Genomic DNA, 26486 nt, shown 5'->3' with positions numbered 1-26486 from the left:
GCTCTAGGTCAGCTGATACGGCGTTCTCATCGGCATCTACTCGCGCGGGGAACTTGCATGGTGGGCGGGGTGGCAGCGAAGGCAAAGTCTATGGTGATGCCGATGGGACCCGAAGCGTTCCGCGATGCGTCGCCGACAGGGCCCGCCCGAAGAGGTCCGCTCAGCTAGCCGGTGTCATGCCCTCTTCCCAGCGACCATAGCTTGAGGCACATACAGTCCTGCTTCTCGCTGGTGCTACAGCAGCAGAGGCGTCAGAGCTTGGAGATGAGAGCTTCGTGGGACCTGGCATGCCGACCACATTGAGCCCCAGCAATCCAACCTCGTTGAGGTAAGAGCGATGTTTACAAGCTCGCGATTTCCAACAAGCTGTTATCATGTGACCCGGCAACCACAGAAGGTACGCGGAGTGGGACTGAGGACTGCGAGGATGCTTGGCGGACGGTGCGGCGCTCAGCGACTGTGGTGATTCGCGCGAGAGACAGTTTAAGGCCCTGTCACCTGAAGTCCGATTACTGGACCTACATCGATTCGTGGCGAGTAGACGTGGGTAGGAATGGTTCACCCGTACAGTGGAGAGAGGGTTGAAAGTCGCTGAGTGCTGTAGAATGAGGTGCAAGGCTGGAATCGAGGTGTGAGTGAGCTTGGATTGTGCCTGGACGTGGTTATCTAGCAATACCGCAGTCGAAGAGTGGTGTATCATGGAGCGTTGGAGCGATATGCGCCCTTGACTTACAACATCTGGTCGTTGAGATCGATAGTGATAAGATAGGCGAGGCCGAGAGCGCGCAGCAGATGCAACTGTGAGTAAATGGTGCGACACGCTCACGCTGAGCCTGTTTGAGTTGCCCCGCAATTCCCGATCGGCATACTACAATACCGACTTCCTGCGGCAGTCGCGGGTAGTAGTTCCGCGGGAGACGTCTGCGGGCAGCATACATGAGTGTATGTGCACCAGCAGGCTTCCTATACTTGCTCAGCACCTCAGTATGCCTACTCTGAGATCCGGAAAGAGCGGTGGAGTGGAGGAATGGAGGACGGGAGCAATTCCCACGTGCGGAAAAGTTGTGGAGGTATGAGTTCATGCATGGTCGAAGATTGCGACTGACTACTCTGCACAAACACAAACCATGGCTCCCAAGAAGACGGTCGGCATTCTGGGTGAGTAGCGGCCCGTGGTGTGCAGAGCCGGGACGGGGCGTTACAAGATGAGCGTGCTACTTGTCTGTGTTGAGGAAACGGCGCTCCACGTGCACGATGTATGCTCTTCGCCCGGCCACCACATAGCCATGCGCACCACTGACTCCAGGCGGCGGCCAGCTCGGCCGCATGCTGACGCACCCGGCTGCGCTGATGGGCATCCCTCTTTTGATTCTTGACAAGGGCGAGTTCACGCCGGCGAAGCAGACGCTGCTTGCGCCAGAGGGCGTGGCACACCCCGACGGCGCCTTCACGAGCGAGGAGCACATCCGTGCTCTTGCGAAGGCATGCGACGTCCTCACCGTCGAGATTGAGCACGTCAACGCAGACGTGCTCGCCGCCGTTGTCGCTGAGGGTCTCTGCGATGTCCAGCCTTCCCCCGGCACCATCCGCCTCATCCAGGACAAGTACCTGCAGAAGGCGCATCTCGCTGCGGCCGGCATCCCCGTCGCGCCGTTCCAGGCGCTGCCCAACCCGTCCGCCGCGGACGTCAAGGCGCTCGCGAGCAAGCTCGGCCTGCCGATGATGATCAAGGCGCGGACGTTGGCGTACGACGGGCGCGGCAACGCGCCGCTGAAGAGCACAGACGACGCGGCGATTGCCGAGGCCCTCGCGTTCCTCGGCGACAGGCCGCTGTACGCCGAAGGCTGGGCGCCCTTCGTCAAGGAGGTCGCGGTTATGGTGGTGCGCAACGTCGCGGGCGAAGTGCGTTCGTACGACGCCGTCGAGACGGTGCACCGCGACAGCATCCTGCGCGTGTGCTCTGCCCCGCTGCGCGCTGACGGCGCGGCGATGCGCGGTGTCAACGAGCGTGCGCGCCAGCTCGCCGAGCGCGCCGTCGCCACGCTCGACGGCGCGGGCATCTTCGGCGTCGAAATGTTCCTCCTCCCCGATGGCAGCTTGCTCCTGAACGAGATCGCGCCGCGCCCGCACAACTCGGGACACCACACCATCGAGGCGTGCCACACCAGCCAGTTCGAGAACCACCTGCGCGCGATCCTCGCCCTCCCGCTCGGCGACACGGGGCTGCGCGTCCCGGCCGCGGCCATGGTCAACGTGCTTGGCGTGGACGCGAACATGGGCCCCGTCGAGCAGATGGCTGACGACGCCCTCGCGGTTCCCGGCGCGACCGTGCATCTCTACGGCAAGGCCGAGAGCCGCAAGGCGCGCAAGATGGGCCATATCACCGTCACGGGCTCGAGCGACGCCGAGGTGCGCTCGCGCGTCCGCACCCTTCTCTCGCAACAGCCCGACCTCGACAAGGCGTTCATCGACGCCGTCGCGCCCGCCTCGGAGCCGGGGCACAGCCACGGCGCCCCGCTCGTCGGCATCATCATGGGCTCGGACTCGGACCTCCCCACCATGCTCCCCGCGACCAAGATCCTCGACAAGTTCGGCGTGCCGTACGAACTGACGATCACGTCGGCGCACCGCACGCCGGACCGCATGGTCGCGTATGCGCGCTCGGCCGCGTCGCGCGGCTTGCGCGCCATCATTGCTGGTGCGGGCGGCGCCGCCCACCTCCCAGGCATGGTGGCGAGTGAAACGAGCGTGCCCGTCATCGGCGTGCCTGTCAAGGCGTCGGTGCTCGACGGCGTCGACAGCTTGTACTCGATCATCCAGATGCCGCGGGGTATCCCCGTCGCCACGGTCGGCATCAACAACAGCACTAACGCTGCGCTCCTCGCCGTGCGTATCCTCGGCACGTCGGTGCCGGCATGGCAGCGCGACACGGAGGCGTACGCGCACGCTCTCGAGCAGGAGGTGTTGGACAAGGCCGACGTGCTCGAGAACATGGGGTGGGATAAGTACGTCAAGGACGTGCTGAAGAAGTAGAGGCGTTTCTAGATGGTTGTGTAATGTATGGTCTTGCGCGGAAGGTGTAGTGTTGCGGCGTGAAACGTAGAGGAGCTAGAGTTGTGAGCCTTGCAAGATCTTGCGGTCCCCAGTAAGAGGTAAGGTGGGTCAGAGGAACAGCGCAGCTAGACAAACGATTAATGCATCTCCAGATCCTGTGTATTCATGTCTATGCCATGCACATGTGGTCACCCTCCCCTGCCCCTCCTCCTTTGCCACTCGCTACTTGCAGTTCCTGACCATGATTGCCCTCGCCCTCCTGCTCTTAGCACGCACCAGCCCACACCCTACTCGTCGTCATCCACCACGCCCACTCGCGCACGCCACATATCCTCCTTGAGGCGGACGACCTGGCGCCACGTCCGCGCTTCCCAGCCCTCACCCGTGAGGAACGAGCGCCCGTCGCTCCCCTCATGTTCGGGCGAGTGGACGGTCTGGCTTGGGCTCGCGTGGCTCGCATGACTGCCAGTGATGCTCGAGGTTGAGACTGAGCGCTCAGTCGTCGCCTTGCGCGGCGGCGGAATGGGGCGCGTGGTCATAGTGTCTATCGAGCCGCGCGCTGAGCGCGAGTTGTCAATCGAGGCGCGCGGGGTAGGGCGCGAATTGTTGTCGAACGAAGAGCGCGGGGATGTCACGGGCGAGCGCATGATTGCGAGTGGGTGGCGCGGCGGCGGGACGCGGGACGGCGACGCCGAGGCGGTAGGGGTCGCGGCGTCCTCGGCCGCATGGGCCGCGGGTGTGCTGGGAGCCTGGGCGAGAGCAGCGGCAGAAGCGGCTGTGTCCACAAGTGGGGTATCATCCGCGGCGGGGGCCTCCGTGGCGGGCGCCGCTGCCTCCGACACCTCCTTCTCACCTGGAGCGACAGGCTCAACGTCCGCCGGGGGGGCCTCCGCGTCCGCAGTGGGCGTCTTTACGTTGGTGGAAGCTGTCGGCGCTGTTGGTGCAGTCGGGGTGATCGGCGGCGTTGGCGTGCCGAGGCCGCGGCGTTCAGAGCGTTTTGGCAGGGGCGGAGGTGGAGGCTGGCGCCCAGCCGCGCGTGTGGGCCTAGTGGGCGAGGTGTTGACGCCGTTGACAGGTGTGCCAGGCTTCGACGGGGAGGCCGACTTGGACGGCGACCCGGGGGCGGATTTTGACGGCGAGCCCGGAGCCGACTTGACCGGCGAGCTCGGCACCTCGGTCTTGATTTCGAGATCGGGGGCTTTGCGTGGCGAAGAGGGGCTAGCTGTCGGAACCTCAGCCTTCTCGCCATTGAGGTCAGGCAAAGACGCGTTGTCGCCCGTCGGCGTGGCGAACGAATGGTCGGTGCTGGCGTGCGATCTATGCGATGTCCGCGAGTCAGAGCGCTTGACGGGCGAGGTGGGAGAGGATGTCACCGGCTCTACGGACTCTGGCACCGCGAGCTTCTCCTCCGCAGCGGAAAGTGTCTTCTCGTCGACTTCTTCCGTCTTTTCGTCCATCACTGTCGGCTTCTCATCCGTCGCCTCTACGACTGGCGGCTTCTCCGTTGCGACCTCGATCTTCTCCACAACTTCTGCCTTCTCCGCAACCGGCGCATCCTTCTTCTCCTCTGGCCTGCCCTTTTCCCCCTCCAGGCTTATCGCCGCACCAAGCACACCTGCGCTCACTGAGCGCTGCTCAGGCATGGTCGGCGCGGCAGGCGAGGCCGGGGTGCTCGGCCGCGAGCCCCAGCTCGTCCACCCGCCCGAGCTCTTGCCGCCGCTACCGAGACCGAAGGAGCCAAGACCCCAGCCCGACTTTCTCTGCGGAGGCGGTGGGGGCGGACGGCGGTACTCGGCCGACGCGAGGTTCTCGACGGTTATGGCTATGGGCGCGGCGATGGGTGCGCTCGCGGACCGCTGGCCCGGCACGGGCGCGGGCGAGATGGTGAGCTTGTCGGCATCGGGCGGCGTCCGGTTCAGGTCTATCCGCACCGGCGTCCCGTCGTCCGTGTCGCCCGCTGTGCTCGCGGTCTGCGGGGTTGCGGGCACGTAGTCGTCCTCGCCGAACCAGACGGGGTGCACGATGCCGGTGCGCACAAAGTGCCAGAGGGCGCAGGCGGCGCGCAGACGCTCAAGACACCATCCGTTCTTACACAGCGGGTAGGACTTTGCGTCCTCCTGCGTCGCGACGCGGAACACGTAGATGTTGCTCGACAGGTGTGTGCTTGCGCCAGGCCCGCTGGTGGTCGAGAAGTACTTCATCAGGCCCTTGTTGGCGGCGCCACCCCCGAAGACGGCGCGGCCGCACAGCGCGCAGCTCAAGCTCTCGGGAGGGCCCAGGGCCGCGCTGCCCACGGGCTCGATCAGGAGGTCACCGGAGAGGATCGCGGAGCTGACGCTGCGGCGCGACACCCATCCGAGGTCGGCCGCCTGCTCGAGGCGTAGAGTCGGGTCGTAGTCCTCGGCGATGCAACGCGCGATGAACGGCTGCTGCACAAGCGACGCGACCAGTGGTGCGGGGTAGAGTTCGCGCACGTCTGGACGCTTGCGCGAGAGTGCCGAAGGCCGCGCAGCGCGCAGGTGTGTGAGGAGGGTTCTAAACTCGGCGTACGGAGGGTGGCTGCAAAGATAGCGCCTGGGGATAAGGGGCGCAGAGGGGCCAGAGCTGGCGATGGTTGTCAGGCTCTGCATGTGCGCCTGCATGTCGCGAACTGCGGCCTCAGCGGCGGCCAGACTTTCCTCTGTGTCCTTGAGGCGTTGTTCGGCCTGGGCGCGCGCCATGCGTTCTGTAGCGACCATGGTGTTGGCCTGTCGTCAGCGGGCTCGGAGAATCGGCTTAACCTGATCAAACAAGGTAGCCGACAGCTCGTCGACCTCGTCCTCGACCTGCCGGCGCTTCTCTTCAGCCGTGCCGCGCCTCCGTTCCTCCTCGACCAGTCCCGCAGCCAACCGCTGCATCTCGTCACGGATCTGAGAGCGCTCGACCAGCAGGCCCGTGTTCATGCTCTCCTCCCACTGGGCTTTTGCTCGCGCGAGCTCGCCGTTGTCGCGTGTCAGGTGGTCCTTGTCCGTCTGCAAAGCGAATATCGTGTCCTCCAGGTCGGCGTGCTTGGAAATGGACGCGACGAGCTTGGCGTTGAGCTGCTCCGTCTGCTGCGCGTACATCTCGAGCTGGGAGCGCAGCGTCCCAATCAGAGTGGTCGTCGGGCTATCGGGCGCGTGGTGCATCGACGGCGAAAATGGCTGGGAGAGGGTCGAAGTGCGCGAGCGCACGAGCGAGGCGTGGTCGGTGTCGATCTGGAGCGTTAGCCTGTTATGGGCGGGGGAAGCGTCGGAGGAAGGAAATTAGAGACACGGGAGGAGTCGTCAATACATCAACGGCAAAGGCGACATCGTACGGTCGAAGAGCTCGAAGCGAGCGCATCATGACTCCTCTTCCGCAAGACATCCGCCGACGCCTCACTGACGTCGAGGAGCCTGCGCCCCAGCGGGTCCCAGCAGGCGCACCATCTTCCCCGCAGTCAACTGTTCGCACCCAGCTCAGGCCATTTCCCGTTCGCTTCCCCCCTCTCCCCCTCCTCCTCTCTCTCCCTCGCCCCCCCCCCCCCCCCCCCCCCCCCCCCCCCCCTTCATGCCCATTGCTCGCGCACGGCAACTCCCTAACGCACCTCAATCCGGCGCGCGTCGGGCGGCGGCACGTCCTGCAGCTGCAGCCCGGCGGGGGGCGCCTTGCGCTTTGCCTTCGGGTCTGGGTCAGATTCCGTTTGCCCCGTCTCGGTTGTGTCGGTTGCGTGAGCTTCTCCGGCCGCGGTCGTGCCGGCGTCCTCGGCGTCGGCATCGGCGTCGCGCGTGGCAGGCACCTCTGACGTGGCGATGGGTGGGCTCGCAGTCGCGGCTGGACCTGGGGCCGAGGGCGAGGCCGGGACCGCGGGCGCGGGCGCGGGCGCGTCGCCGTCTTTTGACATTCTGAAAGTCGAAGTGGAATGGAGATGAGAGTGAAGGAGAGGAAAGAGGATGGGATGAGCGTCACTGTCGAGCGAGCACGGGGGAGGGGCATGTGCGCCGATGACCGGCTTCAGGCACGGCCTTGTGTGCAGGGTTGCACGCTGCAACTCGTCTTCAGGTCACGGCCGTTTCGCCCTGCCGAGCTCAACGCCACAACCCACCTCATGCACCTCGTCCAACTGACTGGGCTTTGAACTTTCGACCCTCAACCAAGAACGACGAGAGACAGTATTACTAGTAACGAAGAAGTCTGCATCACCTCCCCGCCTCTAACTCTATGTACAACTACAGAGCGCCAGACGGCGCGTTGGAAGATCATTCCGACTATGGCACGACCGCCGCCTAAGGGCCAGCGAGGACGCGCGACTCCATGTTGATGAAGATGTCGTCGGCCGGGTGGCGGTACAGAGGCTGCTTGAGCATGCGCTGGTCGAGGTAGTGACCGATGAAGCCCATCGAGCGACCGAGAACGAACAGGCCGTTCAGCGTGCCGCTCTTGAGGTACTCGGTGGCCTCCTCCTCAGTGAAGGCACCGCAGCCGTTGAGCAGGTCGCAGAACGAGGCGGCGATGGCACCGTCAACGTTGAGAATGAGCGTGTTCGACTTCTGCGTCGTGACGTCCTCGACGGCGAGGGCAAAGTCAAGAGTCTTGTGCGAGGGGAAGTGCTTCTTGACATAGTCGACAACGAGGACGACACGCAGGTCCGGGTTGGTCTTGGACTTGATCTTGTGGCCAATACCGGGGATGAGCTTGTTGGCCTTGCGCATCGAGTCGACAAACTCGCGAGGGGTGTGGCCAGAGGCGACACCACGCGAGAACTCGGACGCGGCACCGTCAAGGGCACCACCGAAGCGGTCACCGATGGTAAGGAGACCGGCGACGAGCGACGAGATGAGGTCCTTGCCGGCACGAGCAGTGATGATGGTGTTCATAGCACCCGAGACAGCTGGGCCGTGGTCGGCCGTGAGCTGGAGGACCATCTCGATGAACTTGCACGCATAGGTCGGGAGGCGGCGCTTGAACCAGAGGAGCGAAATGACACCACCGATACCAATGTCCTCCTTGAAGACGTCCGAGATACGCATACCGGCGTACATGAGTTCCTGGCCACGCTCGTCCGAGATGGTCGAGATGAAGGCAGCAGGCTTGCGGATGAGGCCGAGCTTGGACGCCCACTGGTAGTCCATGGGGATGGCAGGGGGCTCCTGCTCGGGGGCCGGCTTGATGGCGCCGGTCGAAACCATCTTGTCGTAGACGTTCTTGAGGAGGTCGGGAAGGTCCTCGAAGGTGTCGGGGACGAGGAAGCCAGCCTCACGCATGGCGCGGTTCTTGGCGTCGGCAGTCTCCATGTCCGAGTTGGCCATGGAGCCGGCGTGGCCGAACTGAACCTCCGAGGTGAACATCTTGGCACAGGTACCGATGGCCCAGGCGACGATGGGCTTGGTGACCTTGCCGCTCTTGACAGCCTCGATGACACGGTACTCCTCAGTGCCACCGACCTCACCGAGAAGAAGGATAAGCTTGCACTCGGGGTCGGCCTCGTAGCGGAGGATGTGGTCAATGAACGAGGTACCGGGGTAACGGTCACCACCGATGGCAATACCCTCATAAACACCGTTGGTGGTCTGCGAGAGGATGTTGTTAAGCTCGTTGGACATACCACCCGACTTGGAGACGTAGCCGACCGAACCGGGGCGGTAGAGCTTGCAAGCAAGGAGGTTGTCCATCATACCACCGGTGTTGCCGATGCGGAAGCAGCCGGGCTTGATGCCACCGACGGTGGCTGGGCCGATGATGATAATGTTCTTCTCCTGAGCGAGGTGAAGGATCTCACGAGCGTGGCGCTCGGGGACACCCTCGGCGATGATGCCGATGGCCTTGATCTGAGGGTAGGAGAGGATGTCGAGCGTGGACGAGTAGACCGAGCGCGACGAAGCGAAGTTGACGACAACGTCGACGTCCGGGTGCTTCTTGATGGCCTCGCCGACAGTGGTGTAGACTGGGAGAAGAGTCTCCTTGGTGCCCCAGTAGAACTTCTGGATGTGGTGACCACCGAAGGGGTAGATCATGGCAGCGACCGAAGGAGTCTTGCGGCCACATGAGTAGTCAAAGTCAAGCATGCCCTGGATGGCACGGGGCTGGAGACCAAAGACGAACGAGCGGGTCGAGGCGTCAAAGGGGCGGTACCAGGGGCGCTGGCTTATCTTCTCGGTCTCAAAGTGGACGATCTGGTCGCCGGGCTGCTCGCGGGAGCCGTCCGACTTGATCTCGCCAATTACAGGGCGCTCCTCCTGCTTGGTGGAACGCTTTTTGGCCGAGCCGTTGGCGGCGTTCTCGACAGCGGCAGCAATCGAGGCCGACGAGGTGGTGCGCGAAATGTCCTTGTCCTTGTTGACGCCGAGGGCCATGGGGACAATGGCGGTAATGGGAGCCTCGGGGCCGTAGACCTTGATGGGGACGCCGAGCGACTCGCCGCAGAGGCGCATGGCCTTGAGACCCTCCTGGTAGTTGGGGCCGGCACGACGGACCCAGATCTTGACGTTGTGGCGGATGAGACCCTCCTTGTGCTCCTTGAGGGCACGGATGATACCCTTAAAGGTGGCAGCAACGTCGGAGAAGTTGGCAGCACCGCCGCCAATGATGAGGACCTTGCCGTCCTTGAGAGGCTCGCCACGGGTCATGAGGTCAAGGATGGTCTTGGCGTACTCGTAGGTCTGGCCCTCGGTGGGAGCACCAGAGTACTCGCCATAGTTGGCGAGCTCGTGGGCGTAACCAGCGGCGGCGATGGCGTCGGAGTAAACGACGGAGGCACCACCACCGGCAACCATGGTCCAGACGGAGCCGTGCTGGTTGAGGACGGTGAGCTTGAGCGAAGCACCGGTAGAAGCGTCGAGCTTCTGGATGTAGGCCTCCTCCTTGGTGAGGTCACGACCGAAGGGCGCGGGCCAGACCATGGGGGGGCCACGGTCGGCCTTGATCGGGCCCTTGCCCGCCGCAGCAGGGGTCGAGTCGTCACGGGCGATGGCCCACTTGGGGCCACAGAGGAAGTCGGCGGTCTGGTCGAGCTTGGCGGCCATGTCGAGGTAGTGAATCTCGGCGGGCTTGCCGTCAACGGGGTCGAGGCAAACGAGGGGGTTGATCTCGAGGTAGGCGAAGTGGAGGTCGACATAGACACCGTAGAGACGGATAATGAAGTCGCAGAGAACATCCTTCTTCTTCTCGGGGACGTTGGGGAGGAGAGTCTTGATGACCTCCTCGCGGGACGGGAAAGGCTTGTTGACGGGGAGGAAGAGCTTGAGCGCCTTGGCGTCGACATCACCGACATCGACACCACCCTCGTGGGTGAAGTAGATCCAGTCACCGTCACGGAGCGAGTTGATGCAGACGTAGTACTCGGTGTCCTGAGTGTGGGGAAGGAAGGGCTCAATGATGAAGGTCTTGAGTGTACCAGTGGTGGACTCGACCTTCACGGGCTTGCCAGCGCGCTGAGCGATCCAGTCACCGGTGGTCTGCCAGTCCTTGCCGATGGAGAGGAGGCCGGCCTTGCCGCGACGCTTGATGAGCTGGTCGGGCTTGCCGACGAGCTTGGCCTCGTTGAAGACAAACTCGGGAAGGCCGGCTCCAGGCTTGATGGGGGGCTGGAGCGACGACGACTCGTCATCCCACTCAACCTGAGCGACGCGGACCGGGGCAGCGGTCGACTCGGTGACGGTGGGGATGGGGGTGGGGGAGCGAGTGAGCCAGTAGTTGACCAGACGCTTGGCGTCGTACTCGCGTATAGCTGGGGTTAGCAAGGTTCTGAAGAAGGTCACGGAGGCGGCTGCTTTTCCGCTCGGGGTGGCTCGTCACCCATCGCACTCTGTCTACACCGGGCCGCTCAACCTATCCGGCCCTACCATGCGAGGCTCGCAAACGTAGCTCACGGCGGCTCACGGCTGTTCCGCTCGGCTCGGCTCGAGGTGATTGCCCACCACGGTCGGTGAGCCGTCCACCTCCACCTCGCCTCCACCGGTAACCAACTGCTGAGCTGGCAACTCTTGCCTACCCCGATGCTACAGTCCCGTCTGGTGCATTCCATGCCAGCGCCCAATGGTACGAGCCGCGAGCCCGAGCCACGAACAGTAACCAGCCACACACCAGAAACTCACCCTTGGTAGACATGTTGGAGGGGGTGTATTAAAACTAGGGAATGTGAAGCTGGCGTCAGTTGACCGTACGATCTCCGGCTACGACTGCCGATCGAATGAGGCCTTCCTCCACCCGGCGACAGGAACGGAGCAGCGAGCTCACCGTTCCGCATCGCGATCTCGACGTTGCAGAGCGTGCAGAGCGTGTAGAGCGTGCAGTGCATGCAATGAGTGACGTCAAGATGCTCGGGTAAAGCAACGAGTGCGGAGGCAGGGGTCGGAGGCATTGGAGGACGGTTTCCCCGGCGGCAGTGGCTGTGACTCACAGGATGCCGCAAGGCTGGAGAGATGGGAGAGATAAGAGGAGGACGTGGGAGGAGAGGATTAGGAGAGAGTGGAGAGGGGGTGGGAGAGTCCCGTGAGGGAGGGGGTCGTTAGAGGGCCGATTCACTAAAGCTACAGAGAGCTAGAGAAAAGAAGAAAGTGGGAGAGGGGGGGTTTTTATTGTGGGCGGCTGGCCGCTGGGAGCTGGGCGGCATGGGCGGGGAGAGACGATTGGGGAGCTTGGGGGAGCGCGTCGAGGTGGTCGAGGTGGGCTTCCCCACAGGATCCACAGGACTGGGTGGGTGCGTGGGTTGGTGGGTGCGTGGGTGGTACGACGTGGCTCGACGAGCAGTCGTCGCGTGTCGAGATCGTGGGCCAGGCCAGTTCTCCCCCCCCAAAGAGCCGATCCCGCTTCAAGCTCGAGCCCCTCTATTCAAAGGAATGCTTTCTCGTACGGTGGCATCCCTCCCACCCATTCCACCCAACCGAGGGTTCCCAAAAGATCCCCACAACCACCGGCGCGCCGTATTTTAAACTTTATCAGATCCCCCGGCATCCTCCCTCCACCACAGATCCTAATCATCTCGGCCGGATCTATTATCCCCATTACAACACATTCTAATGCATGCCGCATGACCACATGAGCGGCTCCTCTAGCCGCCTAGGCACCCAATTTTTCACATCGGCCCGCTGCATCCGCTCTCCCCTGGCAGCCCCTTGGTCTTCCACGTGCCATTCTTCGTGCCGCCGGCATCGTTCGTGCCTGCGCCTGCACGGTCTCAAGTACCGTACCACGCCGATGCAGGTACAATCACAGCCTTGTCACCACGGATTGTACACACAGATACAGAGTAGTATTGTACATGTACGTTTTGATGACGAGCTATCCGCTCTCCCCGCGCCGTCGCGTCGACGCGTCCTCGTACGCCTGGGGATTGATAACAACAGGGTGGGGATCGGCTATGCCCGCGGGCTTGCCCCGGGAATCGTCGGGATCCGGATACACAGGTTGTAATGCCGGCCTGCAATGCCTGGCTGGCATGGCTGGGTCGCTGAATCCGCGGTCTCTACACTGTCCAGTGCGGAATCTTGCGCTTGGACATGGCTGCCGGTTATGACATGCGTAGGAGGGCCTATACGCAGGCCGCGCGGCTTGAAGGCGCGATATAGCACGGTGGCCTGGGTATGCACAGCCGGATATCGCTGTAGGCACGTGTCTGCGTGCTCGTCTGCATGATTGAATAGCCTCGGCTGACTCGGTCGTCTCGTTCGTCCGGCGACCTGGTGATCTGGCGAGACGATGAGAAACGATGAGCGAAAGGCGGACTGACTGCCCATGCCTGGTAGGCGGCGATACGCGAGATGGGCGAGGTGGAGGTCAAGTGGAGGCCTCGCCTATCTGTTCCTTGCGGAGCGCTCGATTGCGTTCTTGTCGTCTCTTTAGCTCTATTAGCTCTCAGCGACCTCCACGGCCTCCACTCGGCCTCGGCAAAGTTGACTGATTATTGTCTGCAGTCTCCACGCTGTGTGATGCTGGTGGAGGCCATGGAAGCTTCGTCAGTCGTCGATTAGCGCATCAGGTGATCGCAGATATGTAATTCAAGGTCTGGAGACTGAAGCTAGCTTGCCCACATCACATGGATATCCGCCATCCACCGTATCCACGCGCCTTCCGCCCTCAAAGTGCGTGAGTGGTGCGGCCTAGAGCTTCGTTGAATCTATTGTGCATGAGCAGAGTGAGGGTGCTCCAGAAGCCAATTGTTGCTGTTGGGCGTCCCCGCGTCTCGACTGGCCCTCCCGTGTGCCAGTACACCTTCCTTGGACGCCGCTGTGCTACATGTCAGCTATCCAGCAAGGGGTCTTCGCAACAGTGTTGGATGGCGAGTTGAGAACACTGCAATCTGCGACTGGTATTGGTAGCATGATAACGCGTGACGCGTGTGATCTACCAGCTGGCTCCGCAGCCATGCAGCCCAGCCATACGAGCGTCGAATCTTCCATGTTCCATCGTTCGATGTTTGGTTCCACATGATCGAGCTGTTTGCCCAACCGAAGATGGACCGACTGGTGGGCATGAGTGACCGAAGTGGGCATGGGCATGGAAGGCAAGCCGTGGAGCAGATTGTTCCATGCCCATGGCTGGCCATGAAAGGATCATCTGATCATGCGCCCTACGCGTACGCGTACGCGTAGGCGCGTCGCGTTCGCCCGCGGTCGGCTCATGCAAAATGTCATGCACACGCGTGCGCGTGCACGCGCCTGACGCGTCGCGGTATTTGACGTCTGAACAGTCTGACATGGTGACAGCTGACGAATCACCTGCCTGGCCCTTTGTCTTTCGGCCAGGGTCCTCGCAGCCCGACGCGTCTTTACGCGCCCCTGCATCCTGCATCCTGCATCCTGCATCCTGCAATTGACTCATGACTCGATCCTGGCATGGTGGCAGAAGTGAGACTGCCACGATGCATGATGGACAGAACACACAAACAAACAAAATCCGTGCAGTGAATGAGCGGTCCTATGGAACTTGTACATCCGCTTGCCGCTTCCAAAGCCACCATACGCACCGCCAGCATCTTGTAGGCTGGCGCGCTGGCCGCACGGCAAAATCGCCGGCTCACAATTCCCAGTCTCGGATGCTGTTCCACTTCTGGCTTGGCGTGACGGCACCGGTCGGGTCCTCTGCACAATCGCAGAGGCCTCTATATGGCTTCGTGGACTCGTGGCCTTATAGTATGGCCTCGCGGCCTCGGTTGTCACCCGATTTCAGCTGTCTCACATCGACGGCGTCGCCTCGTGGGAAGTGTGAGCGTTTCAGCTGCCACCGCCGGGCCTCGGGGGCTTGTGCCCTCCGCGGGAGCTGGAGCCAGAGCTGGAAATGGAGCTGGAAGTGGAAATGGAGCTAATTGGAGCCACAGCTGGAGCAAAGCCGCCGGCTTGGCCGGAAAGATTACCAGTGGCTGCGGAGGATAAGCTTCCAACGGCGAGGCCACCGACGTCGGTGGCCAAATTGTTCTTGATCGTGGAGCATCGATTGCGTGTGTCACTGACATGAACGGTAAACAACTGTGCAGCGATCGCGACTAGTGCGAGTAATGAGCCAAGACAGCACTAACATGCAAAACATAACAACCCAACGCGGCAAACATTTGGCGTGGCGCATGCCTCAGGACGTCACCGGCGGCGGCGAGGGGAGAGGGGCGTAAAGCTTGAGGGCAGAGGGGCGGAGGGGCGGAGGGGCGGAGGATGGAGGACGGAGGACAGGAGAGACAGAGCATGCCGCTGCCAGGGACTGGAATACCCACATGCCCAACTCGCAGACCCAGGAGGGCTCCGATAATTCAGATGAATTGCAGGAGGCAGGGCGGCGATAGCCCTCGTTCCTGCGTGCCTGAGGGGTACTGGATAAGCTCTCGAGATTGTGAGCGCCTGCCAGGCTGTTAATGTGCGTATCGTACTGCACATGCGATATTTCTTCTCTGCAGTACTACTGCTGTCAAGCGTTGCGTGGGAGCCGTCGCCGTCGGAAGGTGTCCGTTGGGCGGGGCAAGCGCACGGACAGTCGCATGACGCGGTTCTTGTGCGCTCGCACGGACAGTGACGCATCCCGAGAGATCTGCAGCGCAGCCCACGTTTCCCATTACACCGCTGTTCACAGGTCACAGCTTCACAGCTTCTCACCGTCACAGCTCAGCTTCGCAGGCAGAGCTGTAGAGCTGTAGAGCTTCGGCGGCGGTTTCATGCGTTCATCTCTGCGCTAGTTTACTGGAGCCGACGCGGCACGCGATGCGGCCCGGCGGCATGGCGGCACGGCACGGCGCCGGCACCGTGGGTGGCGTCTCAATGAATCCCAGCGGGTTTGCGCCCAGTTTTACAGCCATGCCAGCCAGCAACTATGACCCGTAGCTGCCGTAGTGCTCCGTTGGCCTGTCCAGTCCCCCCCCGCAGCATGCAGCATGCAGCATGCAGCTTGCAGACGCCACCCAGGCCCGGCCAGCAGCCAGCAGGACCCCGGACCGGTTCAGGAATTGTGCTGGAGCCTATTCCACAAATGTCTGAATGGCCGCATCCCTGTGTTGGCGTGGGTGGCGTTTTATTCATCCTGCCTCAAAAATCAACCTGCAGAGCTGAGGTGGCAGAGGATACAGCCGACTGCGCCTGCACCTTGCCTGCTGTCTGCTGCCTGCCTGTTGCCTGTATCCTGCGACAAGCTGGCGTACTGGCGTGCACCACGAGCGCGTCACTCTCACTCTCACGCTCACTTTCACCATTGCCTGAAGTGGCCTGACCCCCGCCCTGCATAGCCATTCAGCGCCCAGCCACCCCGACTTGTCCAGCTTGCACCTCCTATCTCACCTCCCATCCTCTGCACGTTCTCTTGTATCTATACATACCAAAGCCCCTCTCCCTTCTCTCCTCCCCCCCCCCCAACACTCTATCACTTCTCTTTACCTCTTTGTCACGGCCGCGCACCACAACTCGCCATCACTCCACCATGCTGTTCCGAACCCTCCTCCTCAGCACCTTGTTCGCCGGCGTCCTTGCTGCGCCCGCGATCCACATCCCCGGCCTCTCCAAGCTCGAGACGCCATCAAAGCTGCAGCCTCGTGCTCCGCAAGCCTCGCGGCGAATGGGCCAGCGCCGCCGCCGCGCCCACGCCCCACCAGCAAAGAAGGACTACTCGACCTTCCTCTGTCCCGCTGCCGCCGTCGCCTGTCCCGTCGCCGACCTCGACACCATCACACCCGAAAGCGCCGCCGCGCTCGAGGGCGAGCTTGCCAGCCTAGCAGATTGGTTCCGCGTCGGCTTCGAGTGTATCGAGCCCGAAACCGAGCTCAACCAGTGCGGCGGGTGTCTTGCACTTGGCAAAGGGTGAGTTTGCGCTTGTGACCCGGACCTTCGTCCGCTTCCTCCGCTTCCTCCGACGGAACACCGCTGACCCCCAGACAAGACTGCGCGACCATTGCCAACGCGCGCGCGACGGCATGCGACGCAGGCGCGTGCAAAGTCCTCTCGTGCAAGGACGGATACGTCGTCTCGCCCGAAGGCAAGCTGTGCGTGCGCCCCGACGACCCGCGCCTGCTCGTGCAATAGTCGTTACCTGGCTAGACTCGACTCCGCCTCCAGAGACTCTTACCGCATAGCCCTCCTGTAGCAACGCCGCGCCACTACCCTCCCCCATATACCTATCCCACGCCTACCCTCACGACCACGGACATTCAGTTTCTTAGCATTGTAGCATGCCTCGGGCACAATAATCGCATGCAGAGTTGTGTATAGTTGCGCGGCGGCGCAGTTCGGGTATGGAAATGGGGTGTTGACGTGTGCCAGTTTGGAGGTGGCATGTCAGATCTGCTCGCCACTCCTTATGAAGGCCTGCATCCATGCAGAGTTGTGTGGAAAGAGTAGCGTATCGCTCGCACGGAGTGTTCATCGCTAGCCATCGGCTGGGGGGCGGCCGCAGGCGCTCGGCCAGCGCGATACGCAACAGGCAGTGCCGTGGACAGCTCATCGTACCATCGTGAGCCACACCCCCCGCCCACGTGCACGCAGATCACCGACAGAGACATGAGGAGGAGGGACGATCCGACAGTCTCGGACAGGAGCACGGACGATGGAACAGCAGGGGACGATAAGCCCGAGGCACGATTCGTCACTCGGGAGTGTGTATACGCTGGATGATGGCCCTTGGCCCCGTGTGCGTGGGGAAGTGGGGAAGTGATTACTTGCGTGTGCATGTACGTTGCGTGTGCGCGGCGCGACAGTGCTGTTCGCCACCGGATGTCGTGGCAGGATCGACAGGCGCGACAGGGCGCAGCTTGGCAGACGTGGCAGGGAGTGAGCAAACATTTGTTGCGTCGGTACATCCGGCATATCCGGCAAAGTCGGATCCAGCCTTGAGCCAGATCCCAGAGGTCGAAGGTTCGATCCCGTCGCAAAGTTCTGGGCGAAGTGTCGCTGCTCTGGAACGATACGTGGGCGGCCATGGTCGAGACGAGCTGGTGAACGTGGCCAGTGCTCTGGAATCACAGTGTGGAATGGGCTGCGCCACGAGCGTGACCACCGCTGACACCCAACCGCTTGTCCTGCAGATCTCACACCGAACGTTATTATCTAGCGTGACGAGTGCGAGTGCTCGAGTGCTGCACGCTTTGGCGCCTCGTGCTATGTCTCATCGGCCATCGGTCATGGCTCATGGAGGCAATCACTCCATCACTTGATTGTCTCTGAACCGAATGATGCGCACCATCCATGAAACGCACGTCTCATATTCCCCGACAGGCCCGACCCCAGACGAAACGAGGACTGGGGGAAGGTATGAGGATGATCAAGCACTGTTTGCAGGGGAAAGGACGATCAAACGTGTCCGTTGACACACCAACATACACACGGCGCGCGGATCCCTGCGCATCCCCCTCCCCTTGACCTTGTTACAGGCAGCGATCTGTGCGTGGGAAGATCTTCCTCGCCCCTCGCCCCTCGCCCCAGGGGGACTGCGGTCTGTGCGGGAGCTCGGCATGAAGCACTGGCGTACTGGAGCTCTGGAGAGCGTCTAGTCTGATCGACCGTGCGATGGAGCCACAGCCGGATATCCTCGTGCGCGAGCGCACACGTGGGCGGCCTAGTTCCATCGTCTCGATATCTATCTATCCATTATTTCTCTCGCTTAGGATGCCGATCACAATATCTGAGACATGCCGCCAAGTTTGCTGATGGCGGTAAAATAGCTGCGCGGGGACTTGTCTGTCGTGATAAGGCGAGTCGACAGCACGTGCTATTTCCAGCGGCGATGCAGCCTGCTCAAGTCGATCAGGAAAGCACGTATACACGACGAGCACCCCGAATTTCCGGCTGCAGTTGCAGTGTCATCAATGGCCGCCTGCAGATAGTTTAGCCAGGTGTATGTGTCGGCGGACAATATCCGGCTGCTCCCAAAACTAGCCGGTTATCAGTCTGCGTCGCCCACCTTGCTTGGGCGCCGAGGGCCACCGTTTGCCATCGAAATCATGAGCCGGCCACAGCTACGGTAGCAAAATGCGCTGCGATACGACGAGACCGCGGCTGCCCCGACGTCCGACGGCGGTGGAGCCGGGGTAGTGCACGCTGCTTGGCTGCAGGCTGAGAGGCCTGGACTCGCACAAGGTGGAGAGGGTGAGAAGAAAATGCGGGGTGCGGGGAAGAGTGGCGGTTGTGCGGGGAAGGTGGGGGAAATGGAGGAACCAGGGGCGGCCATGTCCGTGTGTGCCCGACGAGGAGCTGAGGTGAGCAAGTCGGATCACGAGTGGGCTCTTGCTGGCGGAGCATACTGTCAACGCTGTGAACGTGGACAAAGTTGGGCAATGGGCGAGCACGACGAGAGCAAGAGGCCTGTGCCAAGACCTACCCCCTCTTTCCGCTCTGCCGCCGGCCAGCCAGCCGGCCTCACTCTGAACAGCCTGCCTGCAGCCTGAAGCCTGCGGCCCGCAGCCTGCATGGATACAGTGGCGTGCGGGAGAACCGTGCTCAACTACAGAGGCGTACAGGCGGCAGCTGATTGTCTTGAGACAAAACGCCAAGGCGCATTGATAAGTCCCGCCGCCCACCCTCCTCCCTCCCACCATTCTCCCGGCAACAAGATCACCCGACTAAAGAGTAGAGTGGACTTGTTCTTCTCCACCTGTCTTCTGTCCTCTGTCTTCTGTCTCGTCTTCTCGTCTCCTCCCTCCCTCAACCTCCTCTCGACCTCTCCTCTTCTCCACGCTCCACAACGAGCTGCTGGCTGCTCGACGTGTCACTTCGTCCTCTCTCGCCCCCCTCTTGCGATCGAGCCTGGCCTGGTTGCCCTTCCACTTGCCTGTACATCATTCTCCACCGACAGGCGTCTCGAAGCCGCCCGTCCTTCCACCGCCCCCCACCCTCGCCTGCTTTGTACAACCCTCCCTTGAGCTTATCGCCTTTCACGCCCTCACATCGAGCTCGCATCATGACGGCCCCTAGCAGAATTGTACGTTACACCGACAAAGATAGAAGCGTCAATGCTGATCCTGTCCATGTCTTGTTCGCTTCCTCCTCGCTCGCTCCTCCTTGTTCAACTTCGTCTCGCTGTCTCCTCGATTCTTTCAATCACTCCCCCCCACCGCCACGTCACTTCACTGCTTCTCTTCACGCTCGTCTCGCTCACCTCGCTCCCCCGTCCTGCGCTCCTGTCGTTCTCTGTCACCCTGTTGTCTCGCACATTCCTCTCAACTTTCACAACCCCCCCGCCAACGCCTCGACCCTGGCTGCGCTTCGCCATTCCAATCCGCCTATTCTTGTCGTCACGGCCTCGTCGACCTGCCCGCCCTCCTGTTGACCCGCAATCTCTACGCCATGCCCGCGTTCATATCTACCGGCCCACTTCTACTCCTCGCCGCCATCCCCGACCTCTCGCGCACATTCGCTTCTACCTCTGACCTCGCTCCGACCTCCGCCACGACCCCGACAATGTCCACTGCGCCTCACCCTACACCTCCTACATCACCTCTCGCCTCCTCGTCCACATCTCCGTTCGCCCCCGACCAGCCTACCGTTGGCAAGTTCAAGCGAGCCAAGAACGCTTCGGATGCCCTCAACACGACCCGCGCCCTCGCTGACCCGGGGTATGCATACGCGGTCCTTGACGCGTATGTGCGCGGCAAGTTTGCCCGCGGCCGCAACAAATACCAGATCCAGCACAAGCTCGATTCGCTCGAGCGCAGGGTGAGTGTGACTTGGTCGTGGTTGGAATGGGTCTCGTGTAATTCGCTCGGTGTGAGAAAGGTCACTTTGCGGAGCTCGGATTCCCGAATACAATGCAATGCCGTGTGGCGGCCGTGGTGGCGGCGCCACCGCCACCTCCATGCCCCCAAAGTATCACCGCACCAGCAGGAAGTTGTCCAGGTTCCCATGGCTGACATTAGATGCCCCACTTTGCGGCCGACTTTCACGCCGTGCGCGCCAACACTGGCCTGGCTCCCAGCCGTCTCCTCCCTCCCGCCCCGCCTCCCCCATACTCGAAAGAGTGCTCTTGTGCATGCACGTGCGGCGCCCTGCCAGGCGGCACGATCGGGGAAGCGCACGACGACTCGCCGAGCGACACGCCGCTCACGACTCCCGGTGTGCATGACGCGCCAGTCGGGCCCCTGGCAGCGCCCCCCGGCTCGCCAAGCGGATCGGAGACGTCCGTCTCCCGCGCCCTCTCGCCCACCGGCGAGCTCGTGATCTGCGCGCTTTCCGGCAACCTCCACACGGCGGCATCATCATCCGTAGACCTCCGCGGCACGGGCACGGGCACAGCCACCCCGACTGTGCCGTACGAACCGTTCGCGAATCCGAACCCCATGCCAAGGCCCTACTGGCTGCGCGGGGGCGGCCGCAACCGCTCCATGTCCGTGCAGGCGCTGGGCAGCCGCTCCGTGGCGGCCTTGACGGCCGCGAGCGCGAGCACGACCAACCTCGGCGGCGTGCCTATGGCCGCGTCGGCTTCGGCGGGTCGCTAGATCCGCGCGAAGCGCAGAGCGGAACACACGAGGGCGCGTCAGAATCTGGCAATGACATCTCGAATCTTGGGCATTTCGGGGCGGGCAGGCTTGTGCAGTACACTGGCCACCCCCTCCTCCTCGGCATAGACGTGGCGTTCGGTACATCCGGGCGCAAAATGTGACGGTACAGCATGGATTGTAGTTGTTGTAAATAGATGTGAAGAGTAGGTCTTGCGCGATTGCGAAGCGAGGTGTGGCGAGTGGACCCGCGAGGAATGTGGCGAGGCACTGATAAGCGTCAGCATGCGCGGGGCACGGATAACGTCTTCTCGTCAGATGATCGATGACGGGTCCCGCACCGCTCGCTTATGGAGTTGAGCACCACTGTATCTCAGCAACGCTCACTCTGATCACATCTCATCCCCAGCACACATAGCACACATGAGCACGAGCTGGCCGGACCTCCGTGCGCCCGGGCGGGAACGTGCTGATCGCAGCGGACGAGTGGATGCCGACGCCCGCGCCGGCCGAGGTGCGCGAGAAGAAGGGTGCGTGGGTGTGGGCGCGCTGTACGGGGCGTAGGCGGGGCAAGAGCCCAGCACCGCTGATCACAGCGAAGCGCGACTCCGAGGGGCGCGAAGACGAAGCAAAGGACGTCAAAGGCGACGGGCAATGGGCGAGCATGGGCGAGTTGCTCATGTAGTTGTGTGCGCCCGCAAGTTGCGTAATGCCGGAAATGAATGAGACGATGAATGAACTTGTTGTTATAAGCGGTCACTTGTACTCTCACTGCTTAGCCTCTACACCCCTCCCTCCATCCCAGCCCAACTCCCACCCCATCCCACCGTCTAATCAGCCCACCGCCATGAGCTCCATGCCCGAACTCCGTGAGCGACCCGCCCCCCACCTGACCCCAGCGGACCAGTGGACGTCCACGGCCGAGAAGGACACGGAGGGGAACGAGAAGCCACGCCCGCCACGCTATCGCGGTGCGTGCGGCCGTGTCGGGGCTGACGGCAGCGAAGCGGCAATACACCGGCCGCGAGCAGGAGGCCGAGGAGGTCAAAGGCGAGGGGCAGTGGGCGAGCCTGGGCGAGCTGCTGATGTAGCGGGCGGGGTCGTCCGAGATTATGGCCTGGGCTGGACAAGCGTGAGGTGTGCGAGATAGATCTTGCAGCGCGATCCCGTGATGCAGCTGTGTTAGAAGAGGTAGCGGCGAGGGAGATGGCCTTCACCCTCAACAAAGTCACCAGTTGAGCTCCGGGATGCTTGGGCTGCGTGCACCGGTCTTCAATCACCTTACGCCAGAGTGGACGCACGGTGCCGTACACAAGAGCGAACAGGCTCCCAATCGCGATGCGTACCCGACCTTCATCAGCAACACATCAGTTCGAGGGCCGCGAGGGGCGAAAGCTGTCACTGGCGCAGGGCAGTGGGCGAGCATCGCCGAGCTCTTGATGTAGCCATACGCCATACACGTGTCCATACCAATCCAATCCATCCACTGCAGCTAGTCATACACTGCCGTCAGCCCGCCCTCGCCAGCACGCCAGTCCCAGGACTCACCATGCACGAGCGCATACCCGCCGATCCAGAAGAGGAGGAAGCCGAGCAAGTTCTCCCCACTGATTCCCGAGACGCCCATCCACCCCCGCCATGCGCGGACCTTTGCAGCGCCGAGCGGACCCGCGCCCGCGTGTGCGTCGGGGACGTACCGCCCCACATCTAGGCCGCACTTCAGCGCGCAGGCCACCGCGGTGAGCAGCGACGTCGCGAGGTACAGCGCAAAGCCGGAGAGGTTGGGGAGGCCGAGGACGCCCGCAACGAGGCCGGCGAAGCACGAGGTGAGCTGGGGTTAGAGAGAGGGGAGAGTAGAAAATCAGGGAGGGAGGACGCACTGTCGCTATACTCCCCAGCACACGCGTGTTGTGCTGCACGCTTGGGGGATGCAAGAGACTTGCGGAGGGCGAGAACTGCGAGGCGCTCAGCGCGGCTGGTTCCTGCGGGTTCATGATGGATGTAGGGGTGCGGTCTCGGCGAGGAAGAGGCGGGGAAGAGTGAGGTGACCGTCGGCGCGGCGGTGCAGATGCAGAGTCGCCTAGGAGAAGAGTAATGCAAGATGGTCGACTTCCAACATCCCAAACGCGTTGGCGGAGGTGACTGACAACACGACTGACGCTTACGTAAGACATCTGGTCTGTGTCACCTCAAAATACATGCATACATATCACGGCCTCTGTCTCACGCACTACGACATATCAAATCCTGCACCGCTCGTGATCGCCTGTAGCAGCTTGGAGCGCAGCATCGCCTCGTCCCTGTAATCGGGAAGCTTGAGGAGGTTGGCACAGCTGCTGGCGGTCGGCAGCCGACTCTTGTCCGACCCGCCGTTGCGCACGCCAAACGGCGGATTGAGTTGCGCAAAGCCCAGCAGCGGCGGACGCGAGCAGCTCGTGACAAACGTCAGCAGCTGCCGCTTCTGCTCCTCGCTGAAACTGTCGACGACGCGCCAGAACATGGCCGGTGTCCGTTCGTCCTCGAAACCCGTGACTGTCGTATGCTTGCGCAGGTCCATGATGTCGATGGGCGTCTCCTCGCCGCCGAGGAGCTGGGCGAGCTCGTTCTGGTCAAACATACGCAGCCAGCGCGGGTCGATGAGGTCTGACAAGCCGGCAAAGAAAGCCTCAGACTGCGCAGCAAATTGCCAGTCGAGCTTGTACTTGCACACGAGGGCGATGTACTCGTGTCGGTTCTCCGCAGTGACGGGGATTTCAGATCCGCCAGGAATAAGGTCGACGTTTTTGGCGACGCCAAACTCGTTCTCCGTCACCGAGAAGGTCAGGGACAGCTCTTCGGGGTTGGGGTAGTTCTTCAGCTGAATGAGGCCGCGATACAGCTCCTGGTCGAGCGACGCCAGATCGTCGACGTATGACTGCCGCCCCAGCCACTTGGCCAGGAAGAAGCCAGCAAACGTCACGTCAACCAGCATGTTGGCGTACAGCGCCTTGCCCAGCAGCCGGCCGATGAAGCTGTACCACTCGAGCTGGTGGCTCTCCTTCGCATAGCTGTGGGGGTTGGGGTAAAGCTCGTTGCGAAGATTGGCGAGCCACAGCCCGCGCTCCGTGTCAAATGCCTCCTTGCTGAGGTTGTGCAGGAACTCCTTGAACAAGCCGCCGCCGTCAATGCCTGCCTCCTCGTTACCCCATCTGTTGTCAGTCACTCGCAGGTACGGCAGAGCAACCCCACTCACTGGTCGATAAAGGTGATCTCGACGATATTCTTCAGCCCCGGGCCCAGGCTGTTGAGTTGCCGGAAACCATCCTCGGCAAGGTGTGAGCGGCGTATGGACACTCTATGCCGCGCACGTCCGTAGCGCTGAATGCCCAGCCGCTTCCTGTCTGCGCGGATAAACTCGCGGAACACTTGGAGGCGGGTGGAAAACGGTACGGCCATGGGCATATTGTTAAGCAGACCTAAGCGTGGTGAAATGCGCGAGTTGGCGAGCTGCCGCCGACTCATAAACTGCCGCACATTCGCAGACTGCTGGGGGCGGGCGATGCCGTGTGAGTCGTTTGCCGCGCGCGTTTCAAGCTCGAGCAGCTCATCTTCGTACTTGACGGCGTCGATGAAACCGTCACGCAGGTTGGAGTCCATTACCCAATACTCGTCGGGTGCAAACTTGCGCCGTCCGTTGCGCTCCGTGACGCGTACCACACCTTGGGTGAAGAGCCGCCTATCAGCCTCGGTCCCAGCGCCACGCACGCCTTGCCCAACCCCATTCAGATACCCCCAGAACGCGAGGTCGCGCCACGTGCTTGATAGCTCGAGCACCTCATCCAGTGAGAGTGGGTTGTTCGCACTGAAGAACTCGTCGTCGGGCGTGAGGAAGAGGTAATGGTTGTACACATAAGTGAGCAAGAGAAGCATCGATTTCTGAGGGTCTGCGGTCAGTTATGTCGACGAAGTCGCGTACTTTTCGAAAACTGCGACCACTGATCAGGCGCGTTGTTCCACTTGCCGCGCACTCCTTCACGCCAGAGCAACTTGATCAGCGCTCTACCTCGATTGCCATCGAGCAGCGCGTCGAGCGTGCCCTCCCACTTGGGCGAGCCGCGGAAAGCAACAAGGATGTTGAGGGCATATGTGGAGAAGTCGGCCAATGAACCCGAAGATGTCGCGTATGATGCAAGCGTTCCGATGTGCTGGGGGCTGGCAAGAAGAGCGAGCGCCTTGGCAATGCCAAGCGGGAGTCTTGGACGCTCAGGCGCAATCGGGGCAGTGTCGTCGTCCTCGCTGCCGTCATCGACATCCATCACGGCCGCGGCCGCAACTCCGGCAGCACCAGAAACGCTGCTTTCGGTCCACGCGCTCCATCCTTCCCCGAGGGTTGGGAGGATCGCTCCAACTACTGACATCCACGCCCGTTTGCCGGGTGCGCCGGTGCGTTGTAGCATGCCCCCGGTGATGCCAAATGTGGCAAGGTTCGCGAGGAAATACGTCCGCCCCAGCTCATCTGCAAGTCGTCCCTGCTTGAGCAACAATGGATTGGCGGCGGAGGCCGGCAGAAGGATGCTGAAAATGGGTAAGCTGGACGAGAGGTGGGTGAGAGAGGCAAGGGGGATAGACGAGGGGAGGGCGGGGATGGCAAGGAAGGTGTGGACGAGCGGCGGGAGAAGAGGCGACTCGGTGGTGAGGGGCACGAGGGCCGTAGGGGCTGTTACGAGGCGGATTACGGGAAGAAGGAGGGGATGCCGCCTCTTCGCGGTCGCGAGCGCCTCAGTGATGTCCGCGAGCGTCTCAATCCATGCACGTGCACCAAGCGCGGCAACGACTTCGGACATGCAATCTGGGGGAAGGTTTGTGTAAGCCGCCGGCTTGAGAAATGCCTCGAGGGAGGTGAGTAGCTTAGCAGACGTCTCATTGCTAATGTTAGTAAGGCCATGGACGGACTTACCGAGGGCTGGTGCTGACGAAGCGCAGGATGCTGGCGAGGAGGATGCCAAAGGCGAACGCGTCTTCCGCGACGAGAGCACCAAACACCTGACCTTCGGGGCCTGCGGTCAGCTGGCTCGATTTCGACCCACCCACCTCTTGCTAATGCTGCCGTTGTCCATTTCACAAGGAGAGCGCCGACGCGGGCTCGCTCGCCGCGTCCTCGGAGGAGGAGGAGCAGAGCGCGCGCACCCTCTTGCACACTCACTCCCGCCTCAAGTTGAGCGAGGATGTCAGCCCTCACTGCTGACGCGGCCGAGCGCCCGCGCCATACTTTCTGGACCGTCGTCGCGGCAGCCTCGAGGCGGCGCTGAGCTTCACGCTCCTCGCGCTGCGCGCGGATACTGCTCAGCAAGGCCGTGGGCGAAGACGAGCTCCGTGTGCTCAGGTCGACCGGCGGATGGCGCCCGCTGCCGTCTGGATTCCACATTGCGGGAATTACTGGTGAGCTGGTGAGATGAGTGAAGGTGGATGGGTAATCGCCATGTCGCAAGCGTGTCGTACCCTCGAGGTTACGTCAGGTGGCGATTCCGCAGGCTGCCCCACTTGGTCCGGCCTCCGCCGA

At 62.2% G+C, this 26486-nt stretch overlaps 9 protein-coding genes across 9 annotated transcripts; 3 read left to right on the top strand and 6 right to left on the bottom strand.

Annotated features, from left to right (window-relative positions):
• Positions 1-160: 160 nt before the first annotated feature.
• Positions 161-700, bottom strand: COLE_00670 (uncharacterized protein; the record flags this gene model as incomplete). The annotated part of the gene is made up of 1 exon (XM_018422057.2): positions 161-700. One exon carries the CDS (start codon positions 698-700, stop codon positions 161-163), a length of 540 nt encoding a protein of 179 aa, XP_018282061.2.
• Positions 701-1127: 427 nt separating this feature from the next.
• Positions 1128-3033, top strand: COLE_00669 (uncharacterized protein; the record flags this gene model as incomplete). The annotated part of the gene is made up of 2 exons (XM_018420674.2): positions 1128-1158; positions 1307-3033. The coding sequence occupies 2 exons, from the start codon at positions 1128-1130 to the stop codon at positions 3031-3033; spliced, it is 1758 nt and encodes a 585-aa protein (XP_018282062.1).
• Positions 3034-3341: 308 nt separating this feature from the next.
• Positions 3342-6221, bottom strand: COLE_00668 (uncharacterized protein; the record flags this gene model as incomplete). Its single annotated transcript, XM_018420675.2, has 2 exons — positions 3342-5801; positions 5835-6221. The coding sequence occupies 2 exons, from the start codon at positions 6219-6221 to the stop codon at positions 3342-3344; spliced, it is 2847 nt and encodes a 948-aa protein (XP_018282063.1).
• A 431-nt stretch (positions 6222-6652) lies between these two features.
• On the bottom strand, positions 6653-6958 carry COLE_00667 (uncharacterized protein; the record flags this gene model as incomplete). Its single annotated transcript, XM_018425300.1, has 1 exon — positions 6653-6958. One exon carries the CDS (start codon positions 6956-6958, stop codon positions 6653-6655), a length of 306 nt encoding a protein of 101 aa, XP_018279752.1.
• An 8987-nt stretch (positions 6959-15945) lies between these two features.
• COLE_00666 (uncharacterized protein) lies at positions 15946-16544 on the top strand (the record flags this gene model as incomplete). Its single annotated transcript, XM_018422817.2, has 2 exons — positions 15946-16322; positions 16397-16544. 2 exons carry the CDS (start codon positions 15946-15948, stop codon positions 16542-16544), a joined length of 525 nt encoding a protein of 174 aa, XP_018279754.1.
• Positions 16545-19913: 3369 nt separating this feature from the next.
• Positions 19914-20947, top strand: COLE_00665 (uncharacterized protein; the record flags this gene model as incomplete). The annotated part of the gene is made up of 2 exons (XM_018422818.2): positions 19914-20168; positions 20369-20947. The coding sequence occupies 2 exons, from the start codon at positions 19914-19916 to the stop codon at positions 20945-20947; spliced, it is 834 nt and encodes a 277-aa protein (XP_018279755.2).
• Positions 20948-21346: 399 nt separating this feature from the next.
• COLE_00664 (uncharacterized protein) lies at positions 21347-21628 on the bottom strand (the record flags this gene model as incomplete). The annotated part of the gene is made up of 1 exon (XM_018422819.2): positions 21347-21628. The coding sequence occupies one exon, from the start codon at positions 21626-21628 to the stop codon at positions 21347-21349; it is 282 nt and encodes a 93-aa protein (XP_018279756.1).
• Positions 21629-22439: 811 nt separating this feature from the next.
• COLE_00663 (uncharacterized protein) lies at positions 22440-22941 on the bottom strand (the record flags this gene model as incomplete). The annotated part of the gene is made up of 2 exons (XM_018420316.1): positions 22440-22778; positions 22849-22941. 2 exons carry the CDS (start codon positions 22939-22941, stop codon positions 22440-22442), a joined length of 432 nt encoding a protein of 143 aa, XP_018279758.1.
• Positions 22942-23177: 236 nt separating this feature from the next.
• On the bottom strand, positions 23178-26351 carry COLE_00662 (uncharacterized protein; the record flags this gene model as incomplete). The annotated part of the gene is made up of 5 exons (XM_018422820.2): positions 23178-24135; positions 24180-24870; positions 24903-25852; positions 25884-25983; positions 26018-26351. The coding sequence occupies 5 exons, from the start codon at positions 26349-26351 to the stop codon at positions 23178-23180; spliced, it is 3033 nt and encodes a 1010-aa protein (XP_018279759.1).
• Positions 26352-26486: the final 135 nt, after the last annotated feature.

The sequence above is a fragment of the Cutaneotrichosporon oleaginosum genome (assembly GCF_008065305.1).
Source record: "Cutaneotrichosporon oleaginosum strain ATCC 20508 chromosome Unknown ATCC20508_contig01, whole genome shotgun sequence".
NCBI classification, from domain to species: Eukaryota; Fungi; Basidiomycota; class Tremellomycetes; order Trichosporonales; family Trichosporonaceae; genus Cutaneotrichosporon; species Cutaneotrichosporon oleaginosum.
Note: the sequence above shows the minus strand (reverse complement) of the source record. Positions and strands in the feature narration are given on the sequence as shown.